The 17,296-nt window shown below is 58.1% G+C and overlaps 1 protein-coding gene across 7 annotated transcripts in view; it reads left to right on the forward strand.

Annotated features, from left to right (window-relative positions):
• The window catches only part of PPP6R2 (protein phosphatase 6 regulatory subunit 2), a 72,496-nt gene extending 56,103 nt beyond the window's left edge, over positions 1–16,393 (forward strand). For 6 of the 7 annotated variants that reach the window (XM_068559622.1, XM_068559621.1, XM_068559620.1 and 3 more), the window contains 14 exons: positions 5,891–6,094; positions 7,431–7,495; positions 9,058–9,173; positions 10,538–10,623; positions 10,793–10,873; positions 11,215–11,312; positions 11,684–11,741; positions 11,814–11,929; positions 12,038–12,201; positions 12,520–12,691; positions 12,779–12,867; positions 13,480–13,642; positions 15,337–15,582; positions 15,655–16,393. In XM_068559622.1, the coding sequence (XP_068415723.1) occupies positions 5,891–6,094; positions 7,431–7,495; positions 9,058–9,173; positions 10,538–10,623; positions 10,793–10,873; positions 11,215–11,312; positions 11,684–11,741; positions 11,814–11,929; positions 12,038–12,201; positions 12,520–12,691; positions 12,779–12,867; positions 13,480–13,642; positions 15,337–15,582; positions 15,655–15,706 (1,710 nt within the window). In that variant the 3' untranslated portion in view covers positions 15,707–16,393. The remainder of the gene's footprint in view (positions 1–5,890; positions 6,095–7,430; positions 7,496–9,057; positions 9,174–10,537; positions 10,624–10,792; positions 10,874–11,214; positions 11,313–11,683; positions 11,742–11,813; positions 11,930–12,037; positions 12,202–12,519; positions 12,692–12,778; positions 12,868–13,479; positions 13,643–15,336; positions 15,583–15,654) is intronic. The other variant, XM_068559624.1, reaches the window with a different exon arrangement.
• The last annotated feature ends 903 nt before the right edge of the window (positions 16,394–17,296 follow it).

The raw sequence follows: 17,296 nt of genomic DNA on the forward strand, positions 1-17,296 counted from the left end.
GGCTGAGTAATATTCCATTGAATATATGTACCACATCTTCTTTTTTTTTTTTTTTATTTAATTTAATTTATTTATTTATTTATTTTTTTCACATCTTCTTTATCCATTCGTCTGTCGACGGGCATTTAGGTTGCTTCCGTGACCTGGCAATTGTAAATAGTGCTGCAGTGAACATTGAGGTGCATGTGTCTTTTTGAATTATGGTTTTCTCGGGGTATATGCCCAGTAGTGGGATTGCTGGGTCATATGGTAATTCTACTTTTAGTTTTTTAAGGAACCTCTATACTGTTCTCCATAGTGGCTGTATCAATTTACATTCCCACCAACAGTGCAAGAGGGTTCCCTTTTCTCCACACCCTCTCCAGCATTTGTTGTTTGTAGATTTTCTGATGATGCCCATTCTAACTGGTGAGAGGTGATACCTCATTGTAGTTTTGATTTGCATTTCTCTAATAATTAGTGATGTTGAGCAGCTTTTCATGTGCTTCTTGGCCATCTGTATGTCCTCTTTGGAGAAATGTCTATTTAGGTCTTCTGCCCATTTTTGGATTGGGTTCTTTGTTATTTTAATATTGAGCTGCATGAGCTGTTTATATATTTTGGAGATTAATCCTTTGTCTGTTGATTCGTTTGCAAATATTTTCTCCCATTCTGAGGGTTGTTTTTCGTCTTGTTTGTTTGTAGTTTCCTTTGCTTTGCAAAAGCTTTTAAGTTTCATTAGGTCCCATTTGTTTATTTTTGTTTCTATTTCCATTACTCTAGGAGGTGGATCAAAAAAGATCTTGCTGTAATTTGTGTCAAAGAGTGTTCTTCCTATGTTTTCCTCTAAGAGTTTTATAGTGTCCAGTCTTACATTTAGGACTCTAATCCATTTGGGGTTTATTTTTGTGTATGGTGTTAGGGAGTGTTCTAATTTCAGTCTTTATATGTAGCTGTCCAGTTTTGCCAGCACCACTTATTGAAGAGACTGTCTTTTCTCCATTGTATATCCTTGCTTCCTTTGTCATAGATCAGTTGACCATACGTGTGTGGGTTTATCTCTGGGCTTTCTATCCTGTTCCATGATCTGTATTTCTGTTTTTGTGCCAGTACCATACTGTCTTGATTACTGTAGCTTTGTAATATAGTCTGAAATCAGGGCGTCTGATTCCTCCGCTCCGTTTTTTTCCCTCAAGACTGCCTTGGCTATTCGGGGTCTTTTGTGCCTCCATACTAATTTTAAGATTTTTTGTTCTACTTCTGTAAAAAGTGCCATTGGTAATTTGATAGGGATTGCATTGGATCTGTAGATTGCTTTGGGTACTATGGTCATTTTCACAGTATTGGTTCTTCCAATCCAAGAACATGGTATATCTCTCCATCAGTTTGTGTTATCTTTGATTTCTTTCACCAGTGTCTTATAGTTTTCTGAGTACAGGTCTTTTACCTTCTCACGTCGGTTTATTCCTAGGTATTTTATTCTTTTTGTTGCAGTGCTGAATGGGATTGTTTCCTTAATTTCTCTTTCTGATCTTTTGTTGTTAGTGTATAGGGGTGCAAGAGGCTTCTGTGCATTAATTTTGTATCTTGCAACTTTACCAAATTCATTGATTAGCTGTAGTAGTTTTCTGGTGACGTCTTTAGGATTCTCTATGTATAGTATCATGTCATCCGCAAACAGTGACAGTTTTACTTCTTCTTTTCCAATTTGTGTTCCTCTTATTTCTTTTTCTTCTCTGATTGCCATGGCTAGGACTTCCAAAGCTATGTTGAGTAATAGTGGTGAGAGTGGAAATCCTTGTCTTGTTCCTGATCTTAGAGGAAATGCTTTCAGTTTTTCACCATTGAGAATGACGTTTGCTGTGGGTTTGTCGTATGTGGCCTTTATTAGGTTGAGGTAGGTTCCCTCTCTGCCCATTTTCTGGAGAGTTTTTATCATAAATGGGTGTTGAATTTTGTCAAAAGCTTTTTCTGCATCTATTGAGATGATCATATGGTTTTTATTCTTCAATTTGTTAATATGGTGTATCACGTTGATTGAGTGCGTATATCGAAGAATCCTTGCATCCCTGGGATAAATCCCACTTGATCATGGTGTATGATCCTTTTAATGTGTGGTTGGATTCTGTTTGCTAGTATTCTGTTGAGGAGTTTTGCATCGATATTCATCAGTGATATTGGTCTGTAATTTTCTTTTTTTGTAGTGTCTTTGTCTGGTTTTGGTATCAGGGTGATGGTGGCCTCATAGAATGAGTTTGGGAGTGTTCCTTCCTTTGCAATTTTTTGGAAGAGTTTGAGAAGGATGGGTGTTAGCTCTTCTCTAAATGTTTGATAGAATTTACCTGTGAAGCCATCTTTTTGTTTGTTGGAAGATTTAAAATCACAGTTTCAATTTCACTACTTAAAACTGAAAGTAATTCTGTTTATATTTTCTATTTCTTCCTGGTTCAGTCTTGGAAGGTTATACCTTTCTAAGAATTTGTCCATTTCTTCCAGGTTGTCCATTTTATTGGCATAGAGTTGCTTGTAATAGTCTCTTAGGATGCTTTGTATTTCTTTGGTGTCTGTTGTAACTTCTCCTTTTTCATTTCTAATTTTATTGATTTGAGTCCTCTCCCTCTTTTTCTTAATGAGTCTGGCTAATGGCTTATCAATTTTGTTTATCTTCTCATAGAACCAGCTTTTAGTTTTATTGATCTTTGCTATTGTTTTCTTTGTTTCTATTTCATTTATTTCCGCTCTGATCTTTATGATTTCTTTCCTTCTGCTAACTTTGGGTTTTGTTTGTTCTTCTTTCTCTAGTTCCTTTAGGTGTAAGGTTAGGTTGTTTACTTGAAATTTTTCTTGTTTCTTGAGGTAGGCTTGTATAGCTATAAACTTCCCTCTTAGAACTGCGTTTGCTGCATCCCATAGGTTTTGGATAGTCGTGTTTCCATTGTCATTTGTCTCCAGGTATTTTTTGATTTCCTCTATTTCTTCAATGATCTCTTGGTTATTTAGTAACGTATTGTTTAGCCTCCATGTGTTTGTGTTTTTTACGTTTTTTTTCCCTGTAATTGATTTCTAATCTATAGCGTTGTGGTCAGAAAAGATGCTTGATACGATGTCAGTTTTCTTAAATTTACTGAGGCTTGATTTGTGACCCAAGATGTGATCTATCCTGGAGAATGTTACGTGCGCACTTGAGAAGAAAGTGTAATCTGTTTTTGGATAGAATGTGCTATAAATATCAATTAAATCTATCTGGTCTATTGTGTCATTTAAAGCTTCTCTTTCCTTATTTATTTTCATTTTGGATGATCTGTCCATTGGTGTAAGTGAGGTGTTAAAGTCCCCCACTGTTATTGTGTTACTGTCGATTTCCTCTTTTATAGCTGTTAGCAGTTGCCTTATGTATTGAGGTGCTCCTATGTTGGGTGCATATATATTTATAATTGTTATATCTTCTTCTTGGATTGATCCCTTGATCATTATGTAGTGTCCTTCCTTGTCTCTTGTAACGTTCTTTATTTTAAAGTCTATTTTATCTGATATGAGTATAGCTACTCCAGCTTTCTTTTGATTTCCATTTGCATGGAATATCTTTTTCCATCCCCTCACTTTCAGTCTGTATGTGTCCCTAGGTCTGAAGCGGGTCTCTTGTAGACAGCATATATGTGGGTCTTGGTTTTGTATCCATTCAGCAAGCCTGTGTCTTTTGGTTGGAAAATTTAATCCATTCACGTTAAGGTAATTATCGATATGTATGTTCCTATGACCATTTTCTTAATTGTTTTGGGTTTGTTTTTGTAGGTCCTTTTGTTCTCTTGTGTTTCTCACTTAGAGAAGTTCCTTTAGCATTTGTTGGTAGAGCTGGTTTGGTGGTGCTGAATTCTCTTAGCTTTTGCTTGTCTGTAAAGCTTTTGATTTCTCCATCAAATCTGAATGAGATCCTTGCCGGGTAGAGTAATCTTGGCTGTAGGTTCTTCCCTTTCATCACTTTAAGTATATCATGCCACTCCCTTCTGGCTTGTAGAGTTTCTGTTGAGAAATCAGCTGTTGACCTCATGGGAATTCCCTTGTATGTTATTTGTCGTTTTTCCCTTGCTGCTTTCAATAATTTTTCTTTGTCTTTAATTTTTGCCAATTTGGTTACTATGTGTCTCGGCGTGTTTCTCCTTGGGTTTATCCTGTATGGGACTCTCTGCACTTCCTGGACTTGGGTGGCTGTTTCCTTTCCCATGTTAGGGAAGTTTTCGACTATAATCTCTTCAAATATTTTCTCTGGTCCTTTCTCTCTCTCTTCACCTTCTGGGACCCCTATAATGCGAATGTTGTTGCGTTTAATGTTGTCCCAGAGGTCTCTTAGGCTGTCTTCATTTCTTTTCATTCTTTTTTCTTTAGTCTGTTCCGCAGCAGTGAATTCCACCATTCTGTCTTCCAGGTCACTTATCCCTTCTTCTGCCTCAGTTATTCTGCTATTGATTTCTTCTAGTGTAGTTTTCATTTCAGTTATTGTATTGGTCATCTCTGTTTGTTTGTTCTTTAATTCTTCTAGGTCTTTGTTAAACACTTCTTGCATCTTCTCGAGCTTTGCCTCCATTCTTATTCCGAGGTCCTGGATCATCTTCACTATCATTATTCTGAATTCTTTTTCTGGAAGGTTGCCTATCTCCACTTCATTTAGTTGTTTTTCTGGGGTTTTTTTCTTGTTCCTTCATCTGGTACATAGCCCTCTGCCTTTTCATCTTCTCTATCTTTCTGTAACTGTGGTTTTTGGTCCACAGGCTGCAGGATGGTAGTTTTTCTTGCTGCTGCTGTCTGCCCTCTGGTGGTTGAGGCTATCTGAGAGGCTTGATGGGAGGCTCTGGTGGTGGGTAGAGCTGACTGTTGCCGTGGCGGACAGAGCTCCGTAACACTTTAATCCACTTGACTGTTGATGGGTGGGGCTGGGTTCCCTCCCTGTTGGTTGTTTTGCCTGAGGCAACTGGTATGGGCGTTTCTTTATTGGGAGGTGGGTCTCACTGTTGAAGACGAGGCAGCATGGATGAAGCCACCTCCAGTGTCACCCAAAGTCACACAGGCAGAGAAGGTGAAGCCGAGACTGGAGACTGTGTTTCTGTGGGGGAGGAGAGCTGTGTCAGGCAGACGGGCCTCCTTCCTTATCCAGCTCCCCACTCCCTAGTGGGAAAGAAGGGTCCAGACTTATATCCTGGGCTGGAGTCTACACCCCTTTCCCCAGCCCCGTCTCCCCATCCTGCACACCCCACTTCCTTCCATGTAGGCAGCAGAGGGTGTAGGGTGCAGGCAGCTGTGGCCCCTGCTGGGTGTGAGGTGCCCCTGCGGACGTGGTAGGTGTGCTTGTCCCGCCTCCCTGCTGGTGCCACCCTGCTCACCTCGGGGGCAGGTCTGGAAAAGGCCATGGGAGAGGGGGGATGCAGCCTCCTTGGGGGCGTCCGCCTGGGAGCTTCTGTTTGGGCCCCTTCGGGCTCCCTTGGGGAGTGTCCATGTGTGCGCCTCCTGATTCCATGGCCCTCCTGAATAGGATCCCCAGGGGTTGGAGAATTGAACCCACTCCCAGTAACTTGTGGGTCAAAGATAAAATCATAAAGGAAAGACGATAAAAATACTACATAGCAAAATGTGTAGAGTGTAGCTGAGGTGGATTTTACAGGGAAACGTACAGCCTTGTAAAGATGCACTGGAGAAGGAGGGAGGTTGAGGGTCTGCGGGTGAAGCTTCTAACCTAGGACAGAGGATAAAGAAACCATAGGAAGCGGTCATATGAGCAGAGATTACGGAGCTGGATGGAGATGGAAGGCCCGTGGCCGCCCGGACGTCAGGACACAGCATGGGGAGGTGGGCAGGGCAGCAGGGCCCCTCACGTTCAGTCTGCAGGACACGGGGCTTCCCTCACCCTCTGTCTCCCCAGGACCTGTTTGTTAAGTACGCCTGGAATAACTTCCTGCACTTGCAAGTGGAGCTGTGCATAGCCGCCATCCTGTCCCACGCTGCCCAGGAGGACAGGGCTGTGGCCAGTGGACCTGAGGGCGGGGTGGAGCCTCCACCCTCCAGCGGGGACCCAGAGACCCCCCAACCTGCCGCCAGCCGCCCCGAGAGCACGATGGTGACCCACGTAAGTCCAGCCAGTGTCACGCGTGTAGCTGTGTCCTGCATGTCCTGTGTGTCACTGCGTGTCCTGTGCATCCTGTGTGCTGCTGCGTGTGCTGAACCCCACCCAGACCATAGGGACGTTAGCGTTGCTTTGGGCCCTCGTGTGTTTTCTCCTCTAATCCTCCCGTGACACGGGTGCGCTGCTCTCCTTTCACCTGTGAGGCGGGAAGTCACCAGGAAGGTGTCCCTGTTTGCCAGGGCCCCAGAGCTGTTCGAGTGGAGGGCCCGGGAGGGGTGTGGAAGAAGCCCCGTTGCTGCCCCCGAGTCGGCTTCTCCAGGCCGTGAGGGCGAGCAGCCCCGTCGTGTGAATGCCGTGCCGGGAAAATGCCAGGGGAGGCGTGAACGTGGCCAGTTCTCACAAGAAGACTTTCTGGGATTTTGAGCCTCTGGAAAGTGTGGGTGCCCTGCACGGCCCGCCTCTTCCCTGACGCTTTCCCGCTCACCCGAGCACACCGTGCGGAGACCGCCTGGGGCTGCCCTTCCCGGGGCCGCGAGCAAGAGGCATCCTGAGCGGCCGCGCGGGGCCGGCAGGGAGTCGGCCGTAGTGGGTGTTCGCTAAGGAAGGAAGAAGGAAGCAGCACGTGGGTGGAGCACGTGGCACAGACGGTCCCCAAGCCGAGGAGCCCACCTTTGCATGCGGGGCCCTGGGGGTCAGCTCTGCCCCCCACCCCCAGGTGGCTGCAAGGCTCAGACAGGAGGGGCTTGGCCACGGGGCCCCTAGGTCTCTGGTCAGAGGCCTGGGAGAGGGTCGTGAAGGGCCGCACCTGCAGGCCTGAGCCGGAACACAGCCAAGGGGGTACATGGCCCGGAGCGGGCGGTTTCAGTGCTGAGAGCCACAGGGGCTGGGCGTGTGCGGCGGCCATGCAGGCCAGCAAGGGACCCTCACTCAGAGGGTGAGGCCACACGCGGGTGGGCATGTGATTTGGGGCCCGGAACAAACACTCCAGGTGCGGGAAGCTGCCTGTGGTGAGGGCCTGGAAGCAAGTGAGCCCTGGGGCCGCTGGCCTTCCTCCTGGACAGAGAAGGCAGTAGAGTGGCCCAAGGGGGAGTACACGACCGGCCAGGAGACTGCGGGGAATGAGAATGTCCTGACTTGACCCCCGTCTCCATGTGGACGACCCTGAGCAGCGCCGGCCTGGGTGTCGGATGGGGACCACAGGGCTGGGCTGTAATGCTGTCACTGCCCACAGCGAACTTGGGGCTGATGTGTGAGCTTGCTGCCTGCTAAGCCCACTCAGGGGTGGGTGGAGGGGAGTGTGCAGCCCTGCTGGCCCTGACTCATGCCGCCTGTCTGCCAGCTGTTCCAGAAGTGTTGCCTGGTCCAGAGGATCCTGGAGGCCTGGGAAGCCAATGACCACACACAGTAAGGACCACTGGGGCTCGGCGTGGGGCTCCATCCAGGGCTGCCACGGAGGGTTTGTTTTCAAGGAAGGGTCCCACCGCTGTGGGAGCAGCTGCAGTGCTGCTGGCGGGGCTGGGGCGCGGGGCAGGGTAACGCGGCCTGGGCTGTGGTCCTGGTCCTGCTCCTCGCGGCCTGCACACCCCAGCCCCTGGCTCCGTGGGCCCCTCACCCTCTTCCTCCCTTGCCCGTCCATCAGCGGAGACCCCAACCCTGTGCCTGCACTGTGTCCCGAATCCTCCCACGTCCCCGTCCCAGCCTCCAGCCACTTCTCTTACTGAAGCCTCAAACCCTTGAAAGAGCATCTGGGCCACTTTCTGCTTCCTTCTTGCCCCATCTGCCCCCTTGTTGCATGATAAGCTGGTGTCTTTCTGAAACCAGCAGGTGGTGTCACCTCCTGCTTGAGAGTCTTGACTGCCCAGGTCCCTGGTGTGACCGCAGGGTCCAGTGGGCAGCCCTGGCCCCCCTGTGCTCCTACTCCCTACCAGGGGCTGCTCTGGGCAGGTGGGGAGAGCTCTGCGACCTCACCTAGTTCATCCCTTCTGTCCTGCTGTTACTGAATCCACACGTCTGCGCCCGCTCCCAAGTAGCAACAAGCAAGATGGGGCCGGTGTGCATAGTGCCCAGGGGGTCCTGTGTGTTCTGCGTGTTGGTGCACATGTGTGTGCCTGTGTCGGGGGGGGTGGGGCTCACTGCTGTCACCGAGGGGTCCCTGGGCCATAGTAAGCCGTGGACGGGCGTGGGAGCCTGGATGCCTGCAGGCCGCGGCCTCAGCGCAGTCCTCTGCGACCTGGACAGCTGCCCACGGGCCTCCACCCTCAGCCCCGCTTCACCTCTGGGCCAGTTCCACCCGGTCTCTCCTGACCCGCCTCCTCTGCCGGGTGGGCCCACCGACTGAGGACCACCTTCGCTTCCCCTCTGGTTGTCGTCAGGCTCTGAGGAGAGAGAACGCTGCTGAAAGCAAGTGCTGTCCACTCTGGGATTCAAGGGCTGTGATTCTGTAACAGATGCGCGCGGAAGTCTTACATCTGACGCTCTTCCTAGTGCATCAGGGATCTGAAGACTCGCTGTTCTGTTGGGTCCTGTGTGGGAGAGATGAGAAGTTGAGGGAGAGCCACGTGTTTGCGGCCGTGTGGGACGTGCATGTGGACGGGAGCCAGGCCACTGCCCCCGCTGCTCTGCCCACTCCCGGGTCCTGGGTCCATCCTCGGTCTTCTCTGGGGGCTCGGGACGTGCTAGGTCAACACTCGCAGCCCCGACTGGGTGCGGGTCTGCAGGCCTGCGGTCTGCGCAGAGTGGGAGCAGCGAATGCCCATCTCACTTCTAGGCGGGGAGTGGAGTGACGCTGGTGCGGGCCAGGTGCTCCAAAAACAAGCAGTCTGCAGGCGAGGCCACGAGACAGATTTCGCAGGGCAGTGGGGGCCGCGGGGAGGGGGCCCGCGGGAGGCTGCAGGGCCGAGGCCGGGCCGGGTGGAAGCACCGCAGAGAAGGGCCGGCGGCAGCCCTGACGCCACCCTCTCTTTCAGGGCAGCGGGTGGCATGAGGCGCGGGAACATGGGCCATCTCACGCGGATCGCCAACGCAGTGGTGCAGAGCCTGGAGGGGGGCCCCGTGCAGACCCAGGTCAGCGAGGTCCTCCGAGGTGAGCGCCTCCAGGCCCAGGTGTCGCTACTCGAGGTGCCCTGCCCCTGCCCTCGGCCCCTCAGTGGACGGGACCAGCACTGGTACCAGGCACTTGGCCCACCTTCCCACGGGGGCTGTCCTGTCAGCTGGGCCTGGGCCTGGGCGGCAGTTTCCCCTGTGCCCTGGACCACCCGCGCCTGCCCGAACACCTGCACTCCTGCCCCACCGTCCGGCTCTTCTCTGAGCTCGTGGCTCATCTGGGGAGCCTGGCGAGGGGGCCTCTGTGTCCTGAGAGCGGCCGCAGGGCCTGAGCGGAGGCCCCCCTGGCCAGGCCTTCTCTCCCTCATACCCCCCGGGCCTCCTCGTCACGATCCGGGGCCCCGACCGGGGGGCCACCGCCCACGCCCCCTCCCAGCCCTCGCACATCCTGGGCACCCAGTCTGCAGCTCCCAGGCACTGGGCTTTCTGGCCTGAGCTGGGGAGAGCCCGAGGGGTCTCGGTTCAGATGGAAGAAGGCGGGCAGCTTAGAAGGGTCTGTGTGGCCTCTTGGGGAGGAGCAGCACGTGCTAGGGTGACAGGAGGGGCGTGCGCTCGGGGCGGCCTGAGGGTGATGGACAGTGGCGGCCCACAGAGCACTTGGGGGCTCACGCTGGTCTCACAGCCAAGACAGTTCGTCCCCCGCGCTGTGTGGGGGCCTGAGGACAGGGCTGGCCAAGGGGGAGGGGGGAGGGGCGCGGGGGGCGCGTGTGCTCAGTGAGCAGCGAACGGGAGTGAGCACCGTCTGAGGGGCCCCTGAGCGCTGTGTGTGCTGTCGGGGTGGGGTGGTCCCCATCCCTTCTGGGGGCCGTGGTGCCCTGAGCCCGGGGCAGGCAGGGGAGGTGCTGGGTCTGTCCCTGTCCTGGGCTGGGGAAGCTGCCCCGCAGACGTCCAGTAGGTCGTGCAGTGGGCGTGGCCTCCGTGGCCCCCCGCCCCCGTGCCCCTGCCTAGTTGCCCCATGGTGACCTTGGCCGTGGCCCCCTGCGGTCCCGGGGCAGCTGTGAGCCAGGAGGCTCGGGGGGGTGCTCTCGGTCGGTGGTGTCTGGGCTGGGGTCTGGCCCCCAGCCCGTCGGCACCTGTGCGCACCCGGGACGGCCCGGTGTGGGGTTGGGGGCGAGCGTGAGGCTCTCTCCTTCTGGACTGTGAATGTCTCTGGGCTCCGACCTCCCCCAGAGAAACAGACACACCCAGGCCTGCTGGGTTGGGCCTGTGAGGCCAAGAGGGACGTGACTGTGCCCCGTGGTTCCTGTGTCCCCGGGGCTCCCCGGTCGGCCCGTGAGCCCTCGCGGGACCAGGATGCAGCCGCTGGCTCCGTCTCAAGGGCTCACCGGGCAGCCTTCCGCGCAGGGCTACCCTCGGACTGCCGCGGGCGCTGGGAGAGCTTTGTGGAGGAGACGCTGACGGAGGCCAACCGCAGGAACGCGGTGGACCTGGTGAGCAGGCCCCAGGCCGGCCGGGCAGAGCGCTGTCCTCCCCCCGGTCCCTGCCCGCCCTGGGCTCGCTGGACTCCTGGTGCCCGAGGCCTGGTGCGCCCTGCGTGGGGAGGGTGGGTCGGCGCGGCCCCGGACGCCGGCTCATGCCCACCCACCCTGGCCGTTGCAGGTTAGCACCCACCATCTTCACCCCTCGAGTGAAGACGAGGACATGGAGGGCGTTTTCCCTAATGAGCTGTCCCTTCAGCAGGTGCGTGAGGCCAGGCCCCCTCATCCCCACACTCTCGGCGGCGCTTCGGCCTCGAGAGTGTCCTGCCCGCGTCACCAGAGCCTCGGGCGGGACCCGGGGAGGCGCTCATCCCCGCGCTCCTGCAGGGGGCGCAGCCTCACCCTCCTCTGCTTAGGGGGCGCCCCCCAGGGCCACTTGACATTGATGAGACCCTTGGGGACGTGGTAGGCGAATGGAAAGTTAGAGTCACAGGCTGTTCGGACGTGGCTGCCTGTGGGCGCCCAGCCGAGAGGGCAGGACCTGGGAGAAGCCACTGAAGTAGCAGGGGGTTTCCTGAGAGCAGCCGGGGTCCTGTCGCCCAGGCTTTCTCCGAGTACCAGGTCCAGCAGATGACGGCCACCTTCGTGGACCAATTTGGCTTCAGTGACGAGGAGTTTGCTGAGCAGGACGACAGCGTCAAGTGAGCCCAGTGGGACGTGCCCACCTGCCCCACCCTCCTGCCTTTGGGAGGGAGCCAGGCTCTGCTCGGTGTGACCAGCTCCCTGGCCTGTGGCTCAGCCCTGCCTGGCCTTCGGGGCCATCACACCACTTCCTCAGCTGGAAGCCACATGTGACCCAACGGCCTGGAGACGCCCTCTGGGGAGGCAGAGCAGCCGGGTGGGGAGTCACCCCTGGCCGCCCATCCAGAGGTGGGGGAGGGGAGCCCGTGCACCCACCCGGGCTTGGCCTGCAGCCCTGGCCCCCCGCCCCTGCCTTTGCCTCCCTTGGTGGGCTGCCTCCTCCTTCTCTCCCTCTTGGTGGGACTTGACGGCGTCCCTGTTGTCCTCGCAGCGCCCCATTTGACAGGATCGCGGAGATCAACTTCAGCGTCGACGCTGACGAGGACAGCGTGAGTCCCGTGGGTGCCCCTTGGGGGTGGCCGGGTGTGGGGGCCATGTGGCCCACGTGTGCTCTCCTGCAGCCCGGTGCCACTCTGTTTGAGGCCTGCTGCAGTGACCACATCCAGCCCTTCGACGAGGACGACGACCTCTGGGAGGAAGAGGAGACACACTGTGTGGCCCGAGTGACCAGAGCCAGGTGGGCCAGGTGGGCCTGGGCGCCACGCGGGCCCCAGCCCTGTCTCAGCCGTGCCGTGGCGCCCGGGGCGGGCGGGAAGGGCTGCTCTGACCGTGGGTCTCCCCCCAGGTTCGGGGGCCCTCACGCTTCAGAGAGCTGCCGGAAGGACGGCCCGGAGCGCCGAGGTCAAGGTGGGGAGGAGAGCTCGGAAGCAGACGGGGACGGGGCTCGGGCGGGCGCCCTTCGGGCTGCCGTCCAGAAGGAAGGTCCTCGTGTTGAGGGTGGCTCAGAAGGTAGATGATGGGGCCACAGGGTGCGGGCCGGGCAAGGGGCTTGGGCGGGAACGTGGGGGACAGAGGATTTGGTGCCCTGGCCTGTGTGTGTGCGTGGCTGGGCTGCCGTGGGCCTGATGCCCACTGACCGCCCCCGGCACACACTTTCAAATATGCTCCTATGCCCCTGACTGTGGTGACGCTCAGCCCTTGGTCTCCCGCCCCGTCACAGTCACTCGTGGCCATGCCGTCACGGCTAGAGGCGGGTGTGCCCCAGTACCGTGGGGGAAGGCACACCCGCACCACTGCTGTGGGGCCTGGACACCACGTCTCCCCCAGCAGGCGCCCCGTGGACGGTGTCTGATGAGCCGGTGAATTCCACGGCCTCGGGCCTGGCCCCGGCAGTGGCGATGGACGTGGGTTCCAGTGTGTGGGCGGCCAGCGCGCCCAGCGCCTCGGCTGCAGAGGAGAGAGGCTGGGCCAAGTTCGCCGACTTCCAGCCTTTCTGCTGGTGAGGCGGGGCTGGGGCAGGGGGCGGCCCCGGCCGCCTGGCGGCCGGGTCTCCTGGGCGTGGGCTCAGAGTTGGCCTTGTCTGCAGCTCTGAGTCGGGGCCCAGGTGCAGCTCCCCCGTGGACAGAGGTCCTGGCGATGCCCAGGGTGGCCTGAACCGGGGCCCAGAGAGAACCCGTGAGTAGGGGCGGCCCCAGGGGCAGGGGGGCGGGAGAGGGAGGCCAAGACCTCGGGGGCCGCCGTGTTGCCCTGGTGATGCTGGGGTTGGCGCCACGTGCGGGGACTGGAGTGGGTGTGTGGAAGGGGCAGGGCCCCGGCTCCAGGCACAGGACGGCCGGCGAGGCCCTTGGGCTGGCCTCAGCGCACAGGTCCGAACAGCCCACACCCGTCTGTGTTGCCAGGACCCCCGGCAGAGCCTGTCTCCCCAGGCCCGGCCGCCTTCTAGGTGTGGATCACACGTGTGCGCCGTGCCACCCCAGTGCTTGTCCTAGGACCTGTTCAGGGCCCTGGCCCTGAGCTCCCTGTCAGATGGGCTTGGAAGCCCCCGCAGGGTATCAGGGCCACACGGGGAGGGACTTGGAAGCCGCAAGGCTGAGTGGTGGCCCTCCCTGCAGGGAGGACCGTTCCTCCTGAAGTTCCTGTGAATTCACAGACGCACGTGTGCATGTCACACGCACACGGCAGGGGGTGTGGGGGGCAGGTCTGTCGCCAGTTGCAGGCTGAAGTTCTCGCGTGCGCCGTGCTGGTCCCTCTGTCCTCACCTGGTGTCGCCGGCTCCCTGTGTTGCAGCTGGCCCGGCCGCTCCGGGTGCCTGGAACGCACGTGTTGCCAGGAAGGCGCCCCTGGTGGCCTCCAGCGGCCGCGAGGACAAGCAGAAGGTGGCTGTCGCCTCGGAGGCCGTTAGGATGGGCCCCGGTCGGGAGGCCCCCCCGCCGCCTGTGTTCATCCCCAGGTGAGCAGGACAGGCTGGGTGGGGGGCCCCCGGGTGCACACGGAGGTCTGGCTGTCCCCAGCACTCCGCTGGCCTGGGAGCAGGCCGACCCTCCTGCCCTGGTGGCCCCGTGGCTCCTTGGAGGCCAGCTTTGGACAGGAGGGACACCGCTTCGTCCAAGCGGAAGCTGGGGTGGTCGTTGAGACAGCACGGGGCTAGCCCATCTCAGGCCGCATCGGGGAGAATGGCCGGGCTTTTGGGGTTCCGGGTGGGCTCTGGAGCTGCCGCTCTCCTGGGGCGGGTGCCTAGTCCCAGACTTGCGCCCACCTCAGCCGGGCGCCTCGGACGCACATGTCCATCACGCTGGACCGGTAGGACGGGGGTGTCTCGGGACTTTGCTTGGGGCCCTGACCCGGGTCGTCCTCCCTGCAGGCTTGGCCCGCGCACCCCACCCCTGCGCCCAGGGGGAAGGTCCAGGCCTCTGGGATCGGCTGGTGGACACATGCCTCCTGGCTGGGTGGGTGGGGCGGGTGGGCAGCGTGAGGAACCGCATGTGGTGAAGACGGAACGGGGCAGGAGGGCTGGTGAGATGTGAGGGAGAGAAGGTGGTGCTGGGGTCAAGGCCTGAAGGGGCTGGCGGGGCCCGGGGGGCCGGGGGGCCAGGCCAGACCCCCACGAGGGGACGAGGAGCAGAGAGTGACGGTGCTGTTCCTGTGAGGTCCCCACCCAGTGACCCTGGAGCGTCCCTGCTGATGCTGGGGGTCCAGTCCAGCTCCCAGGACCCCAGGGCGCGCCTGTCCCCGCTGGCGCCCTGCGCTGGGGCTCGCGGCAGTGGGCACAGCCTGGAGGGAGCAGGGTCAAGCTTACGCAGTGCGTGTCGGGGGAGGCGCGCTTCACGCCGCCGCTGCAGGGTGGCGCGAGCTTGACGCCTGGGCCCAGGGAGAACGTCAGCGCTGGGGTAAAGGTGCACACGCGGCTCCCAAACGGTTTGATTCCTTCTTGAAGCTTAGAGTCATCGAAATTCTTAAAACCTTTTTCCTCTTCCTAACTCCCCGTTCCCCAAAAAAACCCACCCGGCTCCAAGAAGCAGTTGATGTTCTGAAAGCAAGCCTTCTGGTTCTCGGGGTGGTCTTCGCGCAGCCTGCGGTCTTCACAAGCCTTGGGCCATTGTGGGTGGACACGCGGGGCTTGTCTCCAGGCTCTGCCCTCACTGGCTCGCAAGGGTCAGTGCCAGGCTGGAGGAGACGTCACACAGCAGAAGCAGGCGCTGGGCTGGTGGGGGGACCATGGGCTTGCTCTCCGGGCCCCAGACCAGAGCTGAGTGCCAGGGCTGGGTGTCCCGAGGCCGCCTGCCTCCTGCTCTCAGCCTTTCTAGGTGTGGGCGGGAGTGTTGTGGACAGACGTGGCCTGAGAGGTGTCCAGGGAAGGGCCCTGGGCCTGTGTGGTCCACAGAGTGGTGAGGGAGGGTTGCTGGGAGCACCTAGGCGGCGTGTTCCAGACTGGGGTGGGGGTGTGGCGAGGGCCGTCTGGAGGGGGCCGAGGGGGACGGGATGCCCGGGATGAGTGCTGCTGGGGAGGAGGCTCAACGCTTTGGTGGACTGACAGGCGGTCTCTGGCGTGTTTGGAACTTGGGGTGGCGGAGGGGCCTGGGCCACTCTGCAAGGGTGGAGCCCCACCAGAGGTGGTCCAGTAACCGGAGCCTGTCTGCCACGCAGGGCTGAGTGCGCCACCAGCACGCCTCCAGACCTGGCCTCCCTTGCGCCTGTGGAAGTGACCTCTGCCCCAGTCGGGGCCGTCCTCCCCGAGGCTGCCGTGGCGGCCACCACAGTACCAGGCAACGCCGGCCCCGCCCCGGCCACCCCAGCAGTCTCTCCTGTGCTGGCCGCGGCCGTCACCCCTGCAGCCCCAGCTGGCCCAGCTGTCTCCACAGCGGCCACCCTGGGGACGGTGACAAAGGACAGGTGAGCAGGTCGGACCAGGGGAGGGGCTGGGTGGGGGCCCTTGCCCTGAGCGACTCCTACCCACCCCCGCAGGCAGACTGACGGGCCGCCGCCCGCGGGAGCCGCCTTAAATGGCCTCGTGTGATGCTGCCCTGCCGCCGCCCAGCCTTGGCACCCCAACCAAGAAAACTACCTGGTGACGCAGTTTGTCTTTTTTAATTTAACTTAATTTAATTTTAAAATAAATGCTGCATTGGTAAAGCTGGCAGTTGGAACCAGTCAGACGGCCCAGCCTGCATTTCTCCTGCCTGACTCCGGGTGGGCCTTGAGGGTCCAGCCCCACGCACAGCAATAAGGCCTCAGACAGGGGCTCTGCCTGCGCCACAGGCTCTGAGCCTGTTTTTATCCATTTTTTAACAAATGCGGATAGAGCCACGTGTTTGCACTTTTTAATCTAGCGCAGGAGAGGGTCTCCTAGGCTCTGGGGACAAATGTGGGTCTGGAGCTGGGCTGGCCAGACGGGGTTTTAGCTGCCCGGTGGCCCTGGGAGCTGGCCTTGAGCCAGGCTGCGAACTTGACTGCCTTAAAAAAAAAAAAAAAAAAAAAAACAAGCCCCCCGCAGCCTGGCAGGCTGTCCACAGTGGGCAGTGGGGGGCGCCTGGCAGGAGCTGGCCACAGGCGTGCAGGACGGGGCGTGGAGGGCCCAGCAGTGCCCGGGCGTGGGGGGCTACCCTGCACCTGCCGGGAAGGGCGGGGTATCTCATGTTACTGTTCTGATGATCTGACAGGGCACCCAGACCCCACGACTCCCAATAAAAGTTGTTATTCTCACCGACAGACCCGCGTATTGTTACGCTGGGGGCCCTGGATCCCCAGCCTGGCTGGCAGCAGGGGTCGTCTGCTGCCCCCCGGGCCCGTCTTTGAGTCAACTCCTGAGTAAAGACTGAGCTTTTTTTTCTTTGTGAAACGAGCTCTGCCTGGAGGTTGAGTCTCGGGCAGGGACCCCAAACCCACAGGTTCCTGGGCAACAGGAACATCGGCCCGGCGGCTGTCCGTGGGCCCAGGGAGGACCTGGGTGAGCCCCGCCTTGGCGCCTCTGACCAGGAGCTGTGGCCGCCACCCCGACCACTCTGGGATGTTCTCCCAGCCTCCGCGGTGCCACATTCCACCCCACACACCCCCACCTGCTGCCCACCCAGCCCAGCCCAGCCCCGCCCCGCCCCTGGTTGGCACCCGTTGCGAGGGAGGCCCTAGCCTGGGTGGGACTCACGTCTGAATGGGAGAGTGACCCGCGTTACAGCCAAGACTGGGGCGGGGTGAGGATGGTCAGGACCCCAGGGGAGAGGCAGAGACAGGCTTTTGGAGCAAAGTGCCCATAATGGAGGCCGTCGGGTCCTTGGGGACCCACCTCCCCATACATAAGCCCCCCATGCCAAGCCCTCAAGCACCCTTGCTCTCCAGAGAGCCCACCCTCTTTGGTGTTGTCTCCCCCTCCTCAGGCCCCGTCCCACTCCTCCATCCGTCCCATCCCACTGACTGACTGACTCTCATCTGACCAGGGAAGAACCAGCATGTCTGGACTCCGGACAGCTTCCTGGGGGCCACCTCCCCTGTACCCCCTTCTTCACAACACACACACCTCTTAGGTGGCGCCTTCTGCACCAGCCCCAGGATCGCCTCTGAGGCCTGGAGGGATGGGTGGCCGGGCACCAAGCAGAAGCCTGGTGATGCTGGC

Source organism: Eschrichtius robustus, chromosome 13, assembly GCF_028021215.1.
Source record: "Eschrichtius robustus isolate mEscRob2 chromosome 13, mEscRob2.pri, whole genome shotgun sequence".
NCBI classification, from domain to species: domain Eukaryota; kingdom Metazoa; phylum Chordata; class Mammalia; order Artiodactyla; family Eschrichtiidae; genus Eschrichtius; species Eschrichtius robustus.